Below are 14,908 nucleotides of genomic sequence, written 5' to 3'. Positions count from 1 at the left end.
AACTATTAAAATAGCTTATGTGAGTGCAGGTAAGGCTGTTCCTGAAGGCCCACTCAATGATGACTCCATCAACCAGATCTGTAAAGCGGTAACGTGGTCCTCTCCTTCTACCTTTTTGTAAGCACTATAGACTAGATCTATCTGCCTCCTCTGATCTCACGTTTGGGAGAAGAATTCTACAGGCGGTAGACCCTCCCTAATAGATGATTGTCTGTAATTCTTTCGTTGGTGCTGTCATGGGTGACAGAAAAACATGTATATTACTTACTAGTAATGTGTTTTTCCGGAACCCATGACAGCACCCTTATATTTCCTCCCTTTACTAAAACGATGGTTGGTGGGTTGTTTGTTATGCACCCTCTTTTTTTTTTTTTTAGGTGGAAGTTAAAAAGTTTATATATAATGTACACTAACCTGGGAAGTCCTCTTGTGCTCTTTAAACCAACCAACCAACCAATGTGGAGAGATACCGCCCTTTTTATGTTGGTTTCCTGTCCTTGAAGGGTGGATCACCTCTCTCATTGGATATGTCATGGTTTCCGAAAAAAGACATTACCAGTAAGTAATATGTGTTTTTCAGAGCCCATAACAGCACCCTTATATTACCTCCTGTCACGTGTGGGTAAGCACTTCTTTTGCTAGTGTTATAAGTTCACGTTTTAAGTTGTGACATGTGGCGCTGATAACATTTTGGTGTCCATTGAAGATCCTCTCGTGCTTCGTAATCCAACTGATGCCAGGAGGTGCTGCCCTTTTTAGCCTGTAGGTGTCTTGTCCATGAAGGGCAGATCCCCTCTCTTATGGTGCTGTCATGGGTTCCGAAAAATCCTGTTACCGCTAAGTAAGACTTTCCTTAAAAAAAAATGCATAAAAAAACTCTTCACCTAAAGAGGAAAATCCAGAACAAAATGCCTTATTCAGAGATTATTACTTATTTTTGTGCAGATAGATAAAATGACAAGATTTATGCTACATGTGAACACAGCCTTAAATCAACAGACAATTGACCATAGAGTTCCCAGAATATCATCGGCTGAATACCCCCTTATACGACATTAAACATTCTTTAATACTGTATGACAAGATCAACACCAGGTTACAAAAAAAGTTTATTCTGACACTACTTTGAGACAAAAAAAAGTAAAAATCATCAGTGCATGTGCCATTATTCTGCCTACAATGGATAGAAAATGAGGTATATGTGCTCCTCTAGAAATTCACTTTAAAAAAAAACAAAAAATCTTAAAATATCAACCTGAGAGCGTCAATTCATGATTATAATCTAGGATTAAATACTAATAGCTCTGTGCTTTCTGTCACTTTAGTGCATTACAATAAGGAGCAAAAAAAGACTTGTCTGATTCTTCCTCCAAGCTGATGTCTGCTGCAGAAGCAAATAGATGGCGAAAATAACTTTATGAACGCTGGCCTGTGACCGGCGTTCAAAGGAGATCATGATTTATTCTACACATAGCAGGGCTGAAGCACTGCTATATGTAGCACATGCGATCAGACAATCACAGCTTCAAGTCTCCGACGTGGACTATTGAAGCTAATAAAAAATATAAATTAAACATAAGTTAAAATCACCTTCTTGTATCCCCATTCAAAATAAAATGAAAAAAAAAAATAAAAATACACATTTGGTATCGCTGCGTTCAGAAATGTCCGATCTATCAAAATATAAAGTAAATTAATCTGATCGGTAAATGGTGTAAAAAGAAAAAAAAAATTGAAACACCAGAATTACGTTTTTTTTGGTCGCCGCAATATTGCAATAAGAGGCCAGTGCCAAGGCTGCTGCGATCACAGGTCAGTGCCAAGGCTGCTGTAATCACATTTTCTAAAACCCATACCGTCTCCATTTTTCAGTATCTGGGGCTTCGTGAGGGCTTATTTTTTGCACCCTGAGCTGACCATTTTGGGGTAGATATGATGCCTTGGCACTGACCTGTGATTGCAGCAGCCTTGGCACTGACCTGTGATCGCAGCAGCCTTGGCACTGACCTGTGATCGCAGCAGCCTTTGCACTGATTCAAATCATGTATAGGAATGTACTAAGGAGAGGCAGAAGGAGTCGAGGGTTGTATCAAGTTTGTAGAGCTGCTGACAGAGCGGGCTGCAGTCACTGTATGTCACATGGTAAGAGTTATACATGAGCATCTAAGAGCACTGGGAAATTTCAGATTAAAAAAATAAATAAAAATTAACTGAGGCCCCGATCCCACCTTTGCCTTGTATCTGTGCTCTGTTTTTTCATCAAATAGTCACATTATAGCCCTTGGTTGTTTTACATATGTCCTCAAGCATAAAAACTAATTTTAATGAATAGTCCAGTGATGTGAAAGAACATCACATGGATGCCATCCACGTCACTGTTGGCTGAAATCCGAATCCTCGACGTTCTCAGTAATACGTAGGCCTGTTAGTAGATAGCTGCCACACAAAAATTAAAATTATATAAAATGAACATCAGCACCCAAAAAATTGCAGTGGTGAGGAGGAGAATGAAAAAGGGACAAAACTTTAGTCTTGAATTCCTTTCAAGTCTTGAGCCTCTTAGCAGGTACTTCAGTGTAAACCATGTCCTCGTCACATTCCAGTTTGTGAGCCGTTTTCTTATGGCATACAATGGAAACCAGTTTCAAATTTTTAGTAGTGAACAAGAGATCAAAGAAATATTTCCAGTTGATTTGTCTCCCTTTACTTTTGTTCACAGCTTCGTTAAGACGAGGGAGGATGGTTCGTTTCTTTTCGATCCTTATTAAAAAAAACCAAAATTGTTAACTTGATAGAAATTGAATGCGGGCACTACTTCATTATATCTGTTACTGGGAGATGAATGATGAATGTTCTTTAGGCCAAATACCAATAAACTAAAGAATCCATATTCCAGATGTAACATCCTGAAACCCCCATAGTTCTACAGAACTGAACAGACCATTGAATTGTGGAATATTTTATCCAGAATATTTGCTCTTAGGATGTACTGATCCTGAACATTTATAATTACGAGTAGAGCTGAGCGAACCCGAATTTAAAAGTTTGGGTCGGGTACCAAACCAAAACTTCCATGGGTACACTAATCCCTAATTACAAGGTGTTGCACAACTCTACTTGGGTCTTACATTTAGCCACAAACAGGATTTCCACAAAACTTTCCTTTTGACGCAAAACTGCAATAAAAAGGAAACTTGATAGCTGATGTCCAAACCACAGGCAGCATGTATCTGACACTGGCTCCATTATCATTGGCCATTGACCATGCCGCTCGGGTGACTTGTTCATGCAGCCGGTACCCAGCCTCGCTTCTCTTGAGTGTCAGGTCTCTTCCTTAGGTCTTTCCCTAATCACACACTAACAGTCAAGAGAAATAGGGTGGAGAAAAGCCATCAAGTACCGGCCTCTCCAACTACTCCTATAAGACATTTAGTCCCCGTACGCCATTTAAATGTTTGTTCTCACAGAAACGCTACAGACATATCTGGCTGAAATGAGAGACCCAGTGTCTGGTACCTGCTGCCCATGTTTTGGACAGCATGCATCACCTCTGTGGTTCTCTTAAAGGTGCCTATGTGTGTAATGCATGTTTTCTTTATTTCTATTTGGCTCATTTTCCATCTACTTGATACTACTATTCTTAATAGCATTTGGATTACGGTTGAATCTCCACTTTTATTGTCTCGTGGAGACCGTTATATTTTCTACCTTTTAAATATTTTTAAAGTTTGTTCACTCCGTGTTTTAATAAAATTTTTATTTTTTTTATTCTTTTTTTGGTTTTCGGGCATATCAGAGGGTTCTAGTGCCTTTTACATGCCCCTCTCTGAATTCTAATTATATGTATATTAAAGGGTATATCCGGGACTTTCTGAAAAACAAAAAAACGTGCCTAAGCACTTAACAGGCCAGTAGTTGTTACCTTCCTGCCTGTTGTGCTTGGCGCCATTCTTCCACGGAGATTCAGCTGCCTTTGCTGACCTCACGTCGACAGAGCGGAGGCTTCTTTTCTGCTCTGTTGACAGGACAGGGTGGGACTTGGGACATCATTCTGATTGACCGCCATCTCCCATTTGTCAATCAGAATGACGGTAGAAGTTTCATCCTGTCAAAGCGGAGCAGAAAAGAGGCATCCACTCTGTTGACATGATGTCAGCAAAGGCAGCTGAATCTCCAGCAGGAGCGGTATGTGCTGGGGAAGCACAACAGGCAGGAAGGTAACAACTACTCGCTTGTTAGTGCTTAGGCACATTTTTTGTTTTTCAGAGAGTCCCGGATATGACCTTTAACACTGTTCCTGGTTCCACCATTCAGGAGCTGTAATAAAATAGTAGTATAATATCAAGTGATTGAATGATGTGGAAAGGCGCTATTAGTTACCACATTTTTCTAGGTTCTTACACGTGGTCCAGGTTCCATGAACTGAATAAAATTCTGCTCTCCTGGTTGCTGTAGGGATTGATGGAATGATTGGAAAGGCAGTCGCTCTGGTCAAAGGCTCCCTACAGGACAGAAATGCAGATACAAGTGACACACAGAAGCTGAGCAGCATCACAATACAAGTAATTATAGTTATTATCAACATATTCTAGGAAAAAACAAAAAATTGGCAATCGGTGCAGGTCCCAGTGGTTGGTCACCCACTGTTCACCAAATTATCACTTTTTCCAATAAACTTGGACTTGGCGCACATATCAGTCTAATATGTCCAGGACCTGATGGGCATTAGGGGATCATTTGTTTCCCATTGTATTTACATACCCAGAATAAATGGCAAGAATGTTCAATCTTGCCTCATTCTACACAGCTGATGGGTCTTACTTGGCACGAAAACCATCCGTGTGCAGTACAAAGACGGGTGGCCTTCATCTCGCTTCTATCGAAGTAACTTCCATTGAAGTCCACAGTGCTGAGAGCATTGTGCATGGTCTGGACGAGCTCCTCGTAGTCATCTTTCACCGCTCGATCGACGTTAAAGTTCTGAACCTAAAATAACAGGACATAAAGGATTGCTACTCTTTACCTCCACAACGCCCTCCCTGATTTACTGCCCATCAGTGGGTCTTTTGATTTCACAAGTTTCTGAACTTTGCTCGGTGTTCCTGACGTACCGGTGTCGGCAGCTACCAGGAGCCACCATTAAGACTCATGGCCACGAGGTGATGTATGCAGATCATTCTCCAGGGAGCAGACTCGTACACGTAGGCTCAGGGATTTGCCAATACCTACAAAGCTGCCTTGCAGCCTCATATTATTACTAAGCACCCACCAAAATCATGGTGTCTTCATGAAATATCTGGTCATGCGAAGTTCTGCAGTGCGAGAGATGTTCTCTACAGAAGCTCTCCGGGTGGGGAAGGGCTCCCGTCCATGACAGCTGTATAGTCGGAGGATGAGGGTTGTGGACCTCAATAGATAGTTGTCCTTTTGTCTTATTGGAAAACTCCTTGACAGCAAAGTATCTTGACTGTAAGACTACGTATTTACCTCCGTAATGTAACTGCGGATTCTTCTCTTACAGCTTTCCCTCATGTAACTGGACTTGTTCTTGAATCGCTTCTCTACTCCTAGGAAAAAAAAGGAGAAAACTCACAGGGCTGTGAGCAAACAATCCCAGTGCATTACAAATGTGCTGCCCCGTATCTGTTTTGTGGCGAAAATCCGAGGCGTGAGGTATATAGCTTTCCTTTACACACACCTTCATTTACTCTAAGGCAGGAGTAGGCAACTGGAGATCTACCGCTATCACTTGGGAGGGCCTTGAGATCTACTTGGTACCAAGTTGTTACAGGCGTGGACCAAAAAAGTAATCGTATACAGCGGGTGAAATAAGTATTGAACACTTCAGCCATTTTCTAAGTAAACATATTTCTAAAGGTGCTATTGTCATGAAGTTCTCACTAGATGTTTGTAACAACCCATCCAATCCATCCAGATAAAGACATCAAACCATATGTCCATAAATTATGTGTAATAATGAAAAATGACACAGGGAAAAAGTATTCAACACATGAAGAAGGAGCTGGTGCAAAAAGCCATGTAAAGTCATTACACCAACTGAAATCTATAAGTATTTAGAAAGCAATCCTGCCACTTAGTGAAAAAATATCACTTTGTTCAACTGATGGCCTATTAAAAGGTGTCTCATTAGCAAAATCCCACAAGAAACATCTCGGTAAAACCAGTGAGCTGTTTCAAGACCTTCGCTACCTTATTGTTGCAAAACATATTGATGGCCTTGGTTACAGAAGAATTTCTAAACTACATAAGGTTTCAGTGAACAATGTTGGAAGCCATAATCCAGAAGTGGAAAGACCAACATTTACACACAAACCATCCACGACCAAGTGCTCCCACAAGATTTTAGACAGAGGAGTGAAGAGAATTATCAGAAGAGTTGTCCAACAGCCAAGGACCACCTGTTGAGAGCTACAAAAAGACCTGGAATCAGCAAAATTGTTTCAAAGAAAACAAGTAATGCACCTCCATTGCACGCTCACCACGCAAGACTCTATTGTTGAAGAAAAACAGGATTTTTGGTTGCTTACCGTAAAATCTGTTTCTCGGAGCCTTCATTGGGGGACACAGGAACCATGGGTGTATGCTGCTGCCACTAGGAGGCTGACACTATGCAAATAAAAAAGGTTAGCTCCTCCTCTGCAGTATACACCCCACCGACAGGAAGTAGGATATTCAGTTAGTGAGAAAGCAGTAGGAGAAGCAACGAGAATAATAATAATAATCTTTATTTATATAGCGCCAACAAACTTAAGCAACGCTTTACAGTTTAACAGTTTCAAACACTCAAAGAGCGTTCAAAGAACTCAAACTTACAGTATAACACAATAAACAGAGCTGTTCAACTTGGGAGGGTGCTGTGTCCCCCAATGAAGGCTCCGAGAAACAGATTTTACAGTAAGCAACCAAAAATCCTGTTTTCTCTATCGCCTCTCATTGGGGGACACAGGAACCATGGGACGTCCCAAAGCAGTCCCTGGGGTGGGAACAGCAGAAAAACTCCATTCAGATCGGAGGGCTCACCACTGCCGCCTGCAAGATCCTTCCGCCTAGGCTGGCAACTGCCGAAGCGTAGGCATGGAGCTGATAAAATTTGGCAAATGAGTGAACGGAACACCAGGTTGCCGCCTAGCAAAGTTGTAGGGCGGATGCCCCATGGTGTACCGCCCAGGAGGCGCCCACTGCCCGAGGCAGTGAGTCTTAATCCCAGGAGGAGTCACTCTGTTCTTGGCCCGGTGAGCCTCCAGAATGGCGGGTCTGATACAGAGAACAATCGTAACCTTGGAGGCCAGCAAGCCTCTTGGCGTACCGTCTGGAATGACAAAAAGACAGTCCGTCTGCCTAAAGAAGGCGGTCCTAGACAAAAAGATCCTCACCGCCCTGACCAGGTCTAGCCTGTTCAGCGAACGCCCCAGAGAATCGATCGGAGCAGGACAAAGGTGGGAAGGACGATCTTATTCAAGTAAAAGGAGGACACCACCCTGGGAAGAAAAGGCGACGAAGGCCGTAAAACTACCCGATCCTGGTGAAGAACCAAGAAATGGGGCGACAGGAGAGATCCACCAACTCTGAGGCGCGTGGAGGTGGCCACCAGAAACGCCACCTTGCAGGACAGAACAGACAGTGAGGCCTCTGTTGTGAATTAGACTTTTTGGCTCCCTCTTGTGGTCACTAGTGATATGACTCTGGGTTGTCTTTCTTCACTTTGGCACTCACCTGGGCCGTTAGTCCAGGGGTGTTGCTATATTAACTTCCTGGATCCTTAGTCCAGTGCCTGGCATCGTTGTAATCAGATCCTTCTGTTTGCTCCTGTCCGCTGGTCCGGGTTTTTGCAAGATTAAGCTAAGTCCTGCTTTTTGGTTATTTGGGTTATTTGCTTTGCTTCTATTTTTGTCCAGCTTGTACTAAATGTGATTTCTGACCTTGCTGGAAGCTCTAGGGGTGCTGGTGTTCTCCCCCCGGCCGTTAGACGGTTCGGGGGTTCTTGAATATCCAGCGTGGATATTTTAATAGGGTTTTTGCTGACCATATAAGTCATCTTACTATATTCTGCTATTAGCTAGTGGGCCTCTCTTTGCTAAATACCTAGTTCATTCTTATGTTTGTCTTTTCCTCTTACCTCACCGTTATTATTTGTTGGGGGCTTGTATCCAACTTTTTGGGGTCTTATCTCTGGAGGCAAGAAAGGTCTTTTTATTCCCTTCTAGGGTTAGTTAGTTCTCCGGCTGGCGCAAGACGTCTAGAACCAACGTAGGCACGTTCCCCGGCTACTTCTATTTCTGGGGCTAGGATTAGATATATGGTCAGCCCAGTTACCACTGCCCTATGAGCTGGTTTTTGTGTTTGCAGACTTGGTTATTATTTCTGAGACCCTCTGCCATTGGGGTCATAACAGGCCTCATGGAGAGGCTCAAGGGGGAAAACCCCACTGAGCCTCCAGAACAAGATTGAGGTCCCAGGGATCCACGGGAGTGTGGCACGGGAGAGCCGCATGCGCCACTTGAAGAAAAGTTCTGATCTGAAAACGTGATGGATATAAATCTTCGTACCGTGATAGCCAGTAGCTAATAACTTCGGAAAGGGACTTCAGAAAAAGGATGGAAAGGGTTGCTTTATGACCCTTCAGAGAACTAAGGGCAAGGCCAGCATCAAGTCCCGCCTAGAGAAAACAGCCAAAATGGAAGGTTTCAACAGCAAAGCAGTTAACTTGAGCCACCAAGAACTCTGTGGCAGATGGGTCCCTGGTACAGAAGATCTGGCCTGACTGTGGGCCTCCAGTGGGAGTCCGCGAGGAGATGGACGATCTCAGCGAACCAGAACCTTCTGGGCCAATCTGGTGCGGTCAGAATGATCGGCACCCCCTCCGCATTGATCTTCAACAGCAAGGAAGAAAGGGAAGGGAGGAAAGTACAAATTGCGACCCAGGAATGGTCAAAGTAACGGTATCCACAACAAGAGGATCGCGGACTTGGAAACAAACGGTGGAACCTTCCTAAGCAGTCGGGACGCCAGGAGATCCGCGTCCGGAGTTTCTCATCAAAGGGAAAATTTGAAGGAAGACCTCCTGAAGCAGGGACCAATCTCCTGCCGCAAGACCCTCGTGACAGAGAAAACACTGCGGCCTAGTTGTCTACGTCAAGGATATGCACTGCGGATAGTGCCGAAACCGTCGCCTCTGCCCAGAGGAGGATCTTGGATACCTCCGCCATTGCCAAGAGACTGATTCCCTCCCTGGCGATTGACATAAGCCACAGCCGAGGCATTGGGCGTCTGGATTCTGACTGGCAGACCTCTGAGAAGCCGTTCCCAGTGACTCAGGGATAGAAGAATGGCCCCTATCTCAAGGGTGTCAATCGGCACAGAGGACTCTTGCTCCGACCAACGCCCCCTTCACTGACGGATGGCGAGAAACCACATCCCAGCCGGGAAGGCAGGTGACCGTCGTCACCACCTGCTTTGGACACAAAAGAGAACGCTTACGGAGCTGTCACTATGCGACACAGAACCGTCATAGCTGAACGGAAGGAAGGCAGCCGAGGGCCCTGCAGAGAGCGAACTCCGTATGGAGAATTGCCCACTTCTCCTCGAGAAGAAAAACTCCCGACGGTGTCGAACAACATGCCTAAGAGGACGAGACGCTGACTCGAAACAAGACAAGACTTGTTCTGTTGGCCAGCCACCAGAAACGGGACAGGGAGTCGGGGACAATGGCAGACTCTCCTGGGCCTGAGAGAGGGGCAGAGGCTTGATGAGGATGACTTCAAGGTATGGAATGAGCACTAGGCCCCTGATCCTCAAAATGGCCATAAATGTAGCCATGATCTTTATGAAGACACTGGGAGCAGTTGCAAGACCGAGCGGCAGGGCGACAAACTGGAAATGACTCTTCTGCGTCGTGAGAAGCAGGAAAAACTCAGATGTGCTGGGAAAAACAGGACATGTAGCAAGGCATCTCGGATATCCATGGAGCACAGGAATTCATGTGGATCCATGGAAGCCAGGACTGAACAGAGGAACTCCATCCTGAAATGCCGCATGCGGAACCCTCTGTTCACTAACTTCAGAGACAGAATGGGTCGAACTGCGCTGCTCTTCTTCGGCACTACAAGCAGGTTTGAATAGAAACCTGTGAAGCGTACCTGCTGTGGGACGGAAACGGTAACCTCCGAACAAAGAAGGAAGGTAATGGACGCAAAGAAACCTGGGATCAGAGGAGGATTTTTAGAGGGCGGGATTCAAAGAAGCGATTCCGGGGCCGCGAAGCGAAGCGAACCATACCTTGTATCCAGAGGATACCACCTCCCTGATCTAAGAGTCCTCCACCGAGGCCAGCCAAATATCCCTGAAAAAAAAAAAACAGGAGATGCCCGCCCAAACTGGAAGAAACGCTGGGCCATTAGCACAAGTTATGCCGAGGAAGATCTGCCAGGTCTAGGCCTGGTGGACCAACCATGGGAGTTGCAGGAACGCCGGGAAGGGGTAGGCTTAAAGGAAGCCTTTTCTCTAGCCAGAGGAGATCGCAGTCTGTGTTAGCTAGAGGAATGTTCCGACGCCGCAAAACAGCGAAAGGACAAAGGGAACTCGTGCCTCCCGTGGCGTCCTTAATAATTTGTTCCAGCATGTAGCCAAAGAGACGGGCCTCCTGGAAGGGGAGGCCGGTAAGGTACTTCTTGAAGACAAGTCCGCCTGCTGTGTGTAGAGCCGAATATTCCGTCGGATGGCCACCATATTGCTGGACGCGTGAGCTGCACAAGCCGCGCATCTAGGGAGGCAGATACCAAATATTTCCCTGCATAGGAAATCTGGTCCGTCAGGTCAGCTAGCTCCCCCGGAGGAGCTCCAGCCGGGGTGCTCTTACAAGGCTGTTTGGTCCATCTAGCTATGGTCCTTGAGACCCAGGTAGAGGCAATGGCCGAGGCACAAAGTAGAAGCAGCCGTTTCAACGGCTGATTTATCCAGCAATTCTATAATTGTATCCTTGGAACCCATGAGGGAAGTGGAGGGGCCAAGTTGGTAGACAGTCTGGGAACCGACGAGTCCGGAATTGCCCGCTTCCTGCCGAGGAATCAGTTCAGTTAGCGATGAGCTCAGGGGAGAAGGAATATAGGATGCCGAGACGCTTCCCTGTCTGAAAGCATCTGGTATGGTTCGCCTTTCCCCTGGCAAGTACCACCACAAATTCAATGCGTGGGGCGAAGACCTTGGAATGTGGTTTGACCGTCTCAACGAAACCGCCTATTGTGCGGGTTCCGTAGAGGTATCCATCATGCTTAGGGTCTTGTTGATCGCAACAATAAGGTTATTGAAACCAAGTCTGAAACTTCCTCTGCAAACATGACCGAGGACGCCCGTCTCTCTCTCTCTCTCTCTCGAGAGAGAGAGGAGGATCAGGAAGAGGGATTTCACCGGTCCAGACCGGAGGGCAAGATGGAGCGGGAAAGAAAGGTGTCAGACGTCCATGGAGCTGATGGTGGACGTCCTCGTCTCCTCCAACCGACAGGCTCTGGAGGGCGAGTGGGTGGGGAACGGAGCTGGGACCGAACTTCTAAGCACGCTTGTGTGCTAGGATCATGGTCCTGCTGTCGGATCTATGAGGATACGGGGTGGCAGTACATACCGTACTCATAGTCCATAAAGTGGGATTACAGGTGTGACTGTTCACCCTGTATCCCTCCGAAAAAAAGGAACCTAGAATTTTGTTCTTGTCTGTGTCATGATTCTCAATGGCGAGAGAACATAGCCCAGCATATATGAGATCTAGCTCTTGGAAGATGGAAACTATACTGACCATGAACTAAACCTGCCGCACAACTAGAAGTGGCCGGGTAGCATGCCTACGTTTTTTTATCCCTAGATGCCCAGCGCCAGCCGGAGAACTACCTAATCCTAGCAGAGGAAAAGACAGTCCTGGCTCACCTCTAGAGAAATTTTCCCAAAAGGCAGACAGAGGCCCCCACATATATTGGCGGTGATTTTAGATGAAATGACAAACGTAGTATGAAAATAGGTTTAGCAAAAATCGAGGTCCGCTTACTAGATTGTTGTGAATTTGGATTCTGGGCTCCCCCGGTGGCTACTGGTGGAATTGAACTGGTGTTGTCATCTTCTCTGTTCACCTGTTCCCATCAAGATGTGGGAGTCGCTATATAACCTTGCTGCTCTGTTAGTTGCTTGCCGGTCAACAATGTTATCAGAAGCCTCTCTGTGCTTGTTCCTGCTCCTAGACAACTACTAGATAAGTTGGACTCTTGTCCATGTTTGTTTTTGCATTTTTGTTCCAGTTCACAGCTGAAGTTTCGTTACTGTGTCTGGAAAGCTCTTGTGAACAGGAATTGCCACTCTGGTGTTATGAGTTAATGCCAGAGTTTTAAAGTAATTTCTGGATGGTGTTTTGATAGGGTTTTCAGCTGACCATGAAAGTGTCCTTTCTGTCTTCTGCTATGTAGTAAGTGGACCTCAAATTTGCTAAACCTATTTTCATACTACGTTTGTTATTTCATCTTAATTCACCGCCAATACATGTGGGGGGCCTCTGTCTCCTTTCGGGGTATTTCTCTAGAGGTGAGCTAGGACTAATATTTTCCTCTGCTAGCATTATTTAGTCCTCCGGCTGGTGCTGGGCATCTAGAATCAACGTAGGCATGCTACCCGGCCACTGCTAGTTGTGCGTTAGGTCTAGTTCATGGTCAGCTCAGTTCCCATCTTCCAAGAGCTAGTTCCTATATATGCTGATGCTATGTTCTCTTGCCATTGAGAACATGACAGTTTGACCGGCCCACTAAAGGGTTAAAATCCTTGGCTGAGAAAGGAGAGAAATAAGAAGTCTGCTGAGAATTTTTTTTTTTTTTTTCTCCTTCTAATCTTTGAATGGCTCTGTGTCCACCTGTTTGTAATGGATCTTCAGAGTGTAACTGCAGGTTTGAATAATCTCGCCACGAAGGTACAAAATTTGCAAGACTTTGTTTGTCATGCACCTGTATCTGAGCCGAGAATTCCTTTGCCGGAATTTTTCTCGGGGAATAGATCTGGGTTTCAGAATTTTCGAAATAATTGCAAATTATTTTTGTCCCTGAAATTTCGCTCTGCCGGAGACCCTGCACAGCAGGTCAGGATTGTGATTTCCTTGCTCCGGGGCGACCCTCAAGACTGGGCTTTTTCATTGACACCAGGGGATCCTGCGTTGCTCAATGTGGATGCGTTTTTTCTGGCCTTGGGGTTGCTTTATGACGAACCTCATTTGGAGCTTCAGGCAGAAAAAACTTTGATGTCCCTATCTCAGGGGCAAGATGAAGCGGAAATTTACTGTCAAAGATTCCGTAAATGGTCTGTGCTTACTCAGTGGAATGAGTGCGCCCTGGCGGCGACTTTCAGAGAGGGTCTCTCTGATGCCATTAAGGATGTTATGGTGGGGTTCCCTGTGCCTGCGGGTCTGAATGAGTCCATGACAATGGCTATTCAGATCGATAGGCGTTTGCGGGAGCGCAAACCAGTGCACCATCTGGCGGTGTCCACTGAGAAGTCGCCAGAGAGTATGCAGTGTGATAGAATTCTGTCCCGAAGCGAGCGGCAGAATTTTAGATGGAAAAATGGGTTGTGTTTCTATTGTGGTGACTCTACTCATGTTATATCAGCATGCTCTAAGCGCACTAAAAAGCTTGATAAATCTGTTTCCATTTGCACCTTACCGTCTAAGTTTATTCTATCTGTGACCCTGATTTGCTCTTTGTCATCTATTACCACGGACGCCTATGTCGACTCTGGCGCCGCTTTGAGTCTTATGGATTGGTCCTTTGCCAAACGCTGTGGGTATGATTTAGAGCCTTTGGAGACTCTTATTCCTCTGAAGGGGATTGACTCCACCCCATTGGCTAATAATAAACCACAATACTGGACACAAGTAACTATGCGTATTAATCCGGATCACCAGGAGATTATTCGCTTTCTAGTGCTGCATAATCTACATGATGATTTGGTGCTAGGATTGCCTTGGCTGCAATCTCACAACCCAGTCCTCGACTGGAAAGCTATGTCTGTGTTGAGCTGGGGATGTAAGGGGGCTCATGGGGATGTACCTGTGGTTTCCATTTCATCATCTATTCCCTCTGAAATTCCTGAGTTCCTGTCTGACTATCGTGACGTCTTTGAAGAATCCAAGCTTGGTTCATTACCTCCGCACCGAGAGTGCGATTGTGCCATAGATTTAATCCCGGGTAGTAAATACCCAAAGGGTCGTTTATTTAATCTGTCTGTGCCTGAACATGCTGCTATGCGAGAATATATAAAGGAGTCCTTGGAAAAGGGACATATTCGTCCATCGTCATCTCCCTTAGGAGCCGGTTTTTTCTTTGTGTCAAAAAAAGACGGCTCTTTGAGACCATGTATCGATTATCGGCTTTTGAATAAAATCACTGTAAAATATCAATACCCATTGCCGTTGCTGACTGATTTGTTTGCTCGCATAAAGGGGGCCAAGTGGTTCTCTAAGATTGACCTTCGTGGGGCGTATAATTTGGTGCGTATCAGGCAGGGGGATGAGTGGAAAACCGCATTTAATACGCCCGAGGGCCACTTTGAGTATTTAGTGATGCCTTTTGGTCTTTCAAATGCTCCGTCAGTTTTCCAGTCCTTTATGCATGATATTTTTCGCGATTATTTGGATAAATTTATGATTGTGTATCTGGATGATATTCTGATTTTTTCGGATGACTGGGACTCTCATGTCCAGCAAGTCAGGAGGGTTTTCCAGGTTTTGCGGTCTAATTCTTTGTGTGTGAAGGGTTCTAAGTGTGTTTTTGGGGTACAGAGGATTTCCTTTTTGGGATATATTTTTTCTCCCTCTTCCATTGAAATGGATCCTGTCAAGGTTCAAGCTATTTGTGATTGGACGCAG

At 45.3% G+C, this 14,908-nt stretch overlaps 1 protein-coding gene across 3 annotated transcripts in view; it reads right to left on the bottom strand.

Moving 5' to 3' along the window:
* Nucleotides 1–1,091: 1,091 nt before the first annotated feature.
* The window catches only part of DFFB (DNA fragmentation factor subunit beta), a 35,780-nt gene continuing 21,963 nt past the window's right edge, over nucleotides 1,092–14,908 (bottom strand). Inside the window, exons 4-8 of one of the 3 annotated variants that reach the window (XR_013213227.1) lie at nucleotides 5,488–5,567; nucleotides 4,822–4,986; nucleotides 4,402–4,502; nucleotides 2,004–2,760; nucleotides 1,092–1,800 (exon numbers count right to left, since the gene is read on the bottom strand). Coding sequence is in view for 1 of the 3 variants with exons in the window: in XM_077250313.1 (XP_077106428.1) it covers nucleotides 2,544–2,760; nucleotides 4,402–4,502; nucleotides 4,822–4,986; nucleotides 5,488–5,567 (563 nt within the window). In the remaining 2 variants the exon portion in view is untranslated. Of the gene's footprint in view, nucleotides 2,761–4,401; nucleotides 4,503–4,821; nucleotides 4,987–5,487; nucleotides 5,568–14,908 lie in introns of all 3 variants that reach the window. The other 2 variants (XR_013213228.1, XM_077250313.1) reach the window with 2 other exon arrangements.

Source organism: Ranitomeya variabilis, chromosome 4, assembly GCF_051348905.1.
Source record: "Ranitomeya variabilis isolate aRanVar5 chromosome 4, aRanVar5.hap1, whole genome shotgun sequence".
NCBI lineage: Eukaryota > Metazoa > Chordata > Amphibia > Anura > Dendrobatidae > Ranitomeya > Ranitomeya variabilis.
This window is presented reverse-complemented; position numbering and strand designations above follow the sequence as displayed.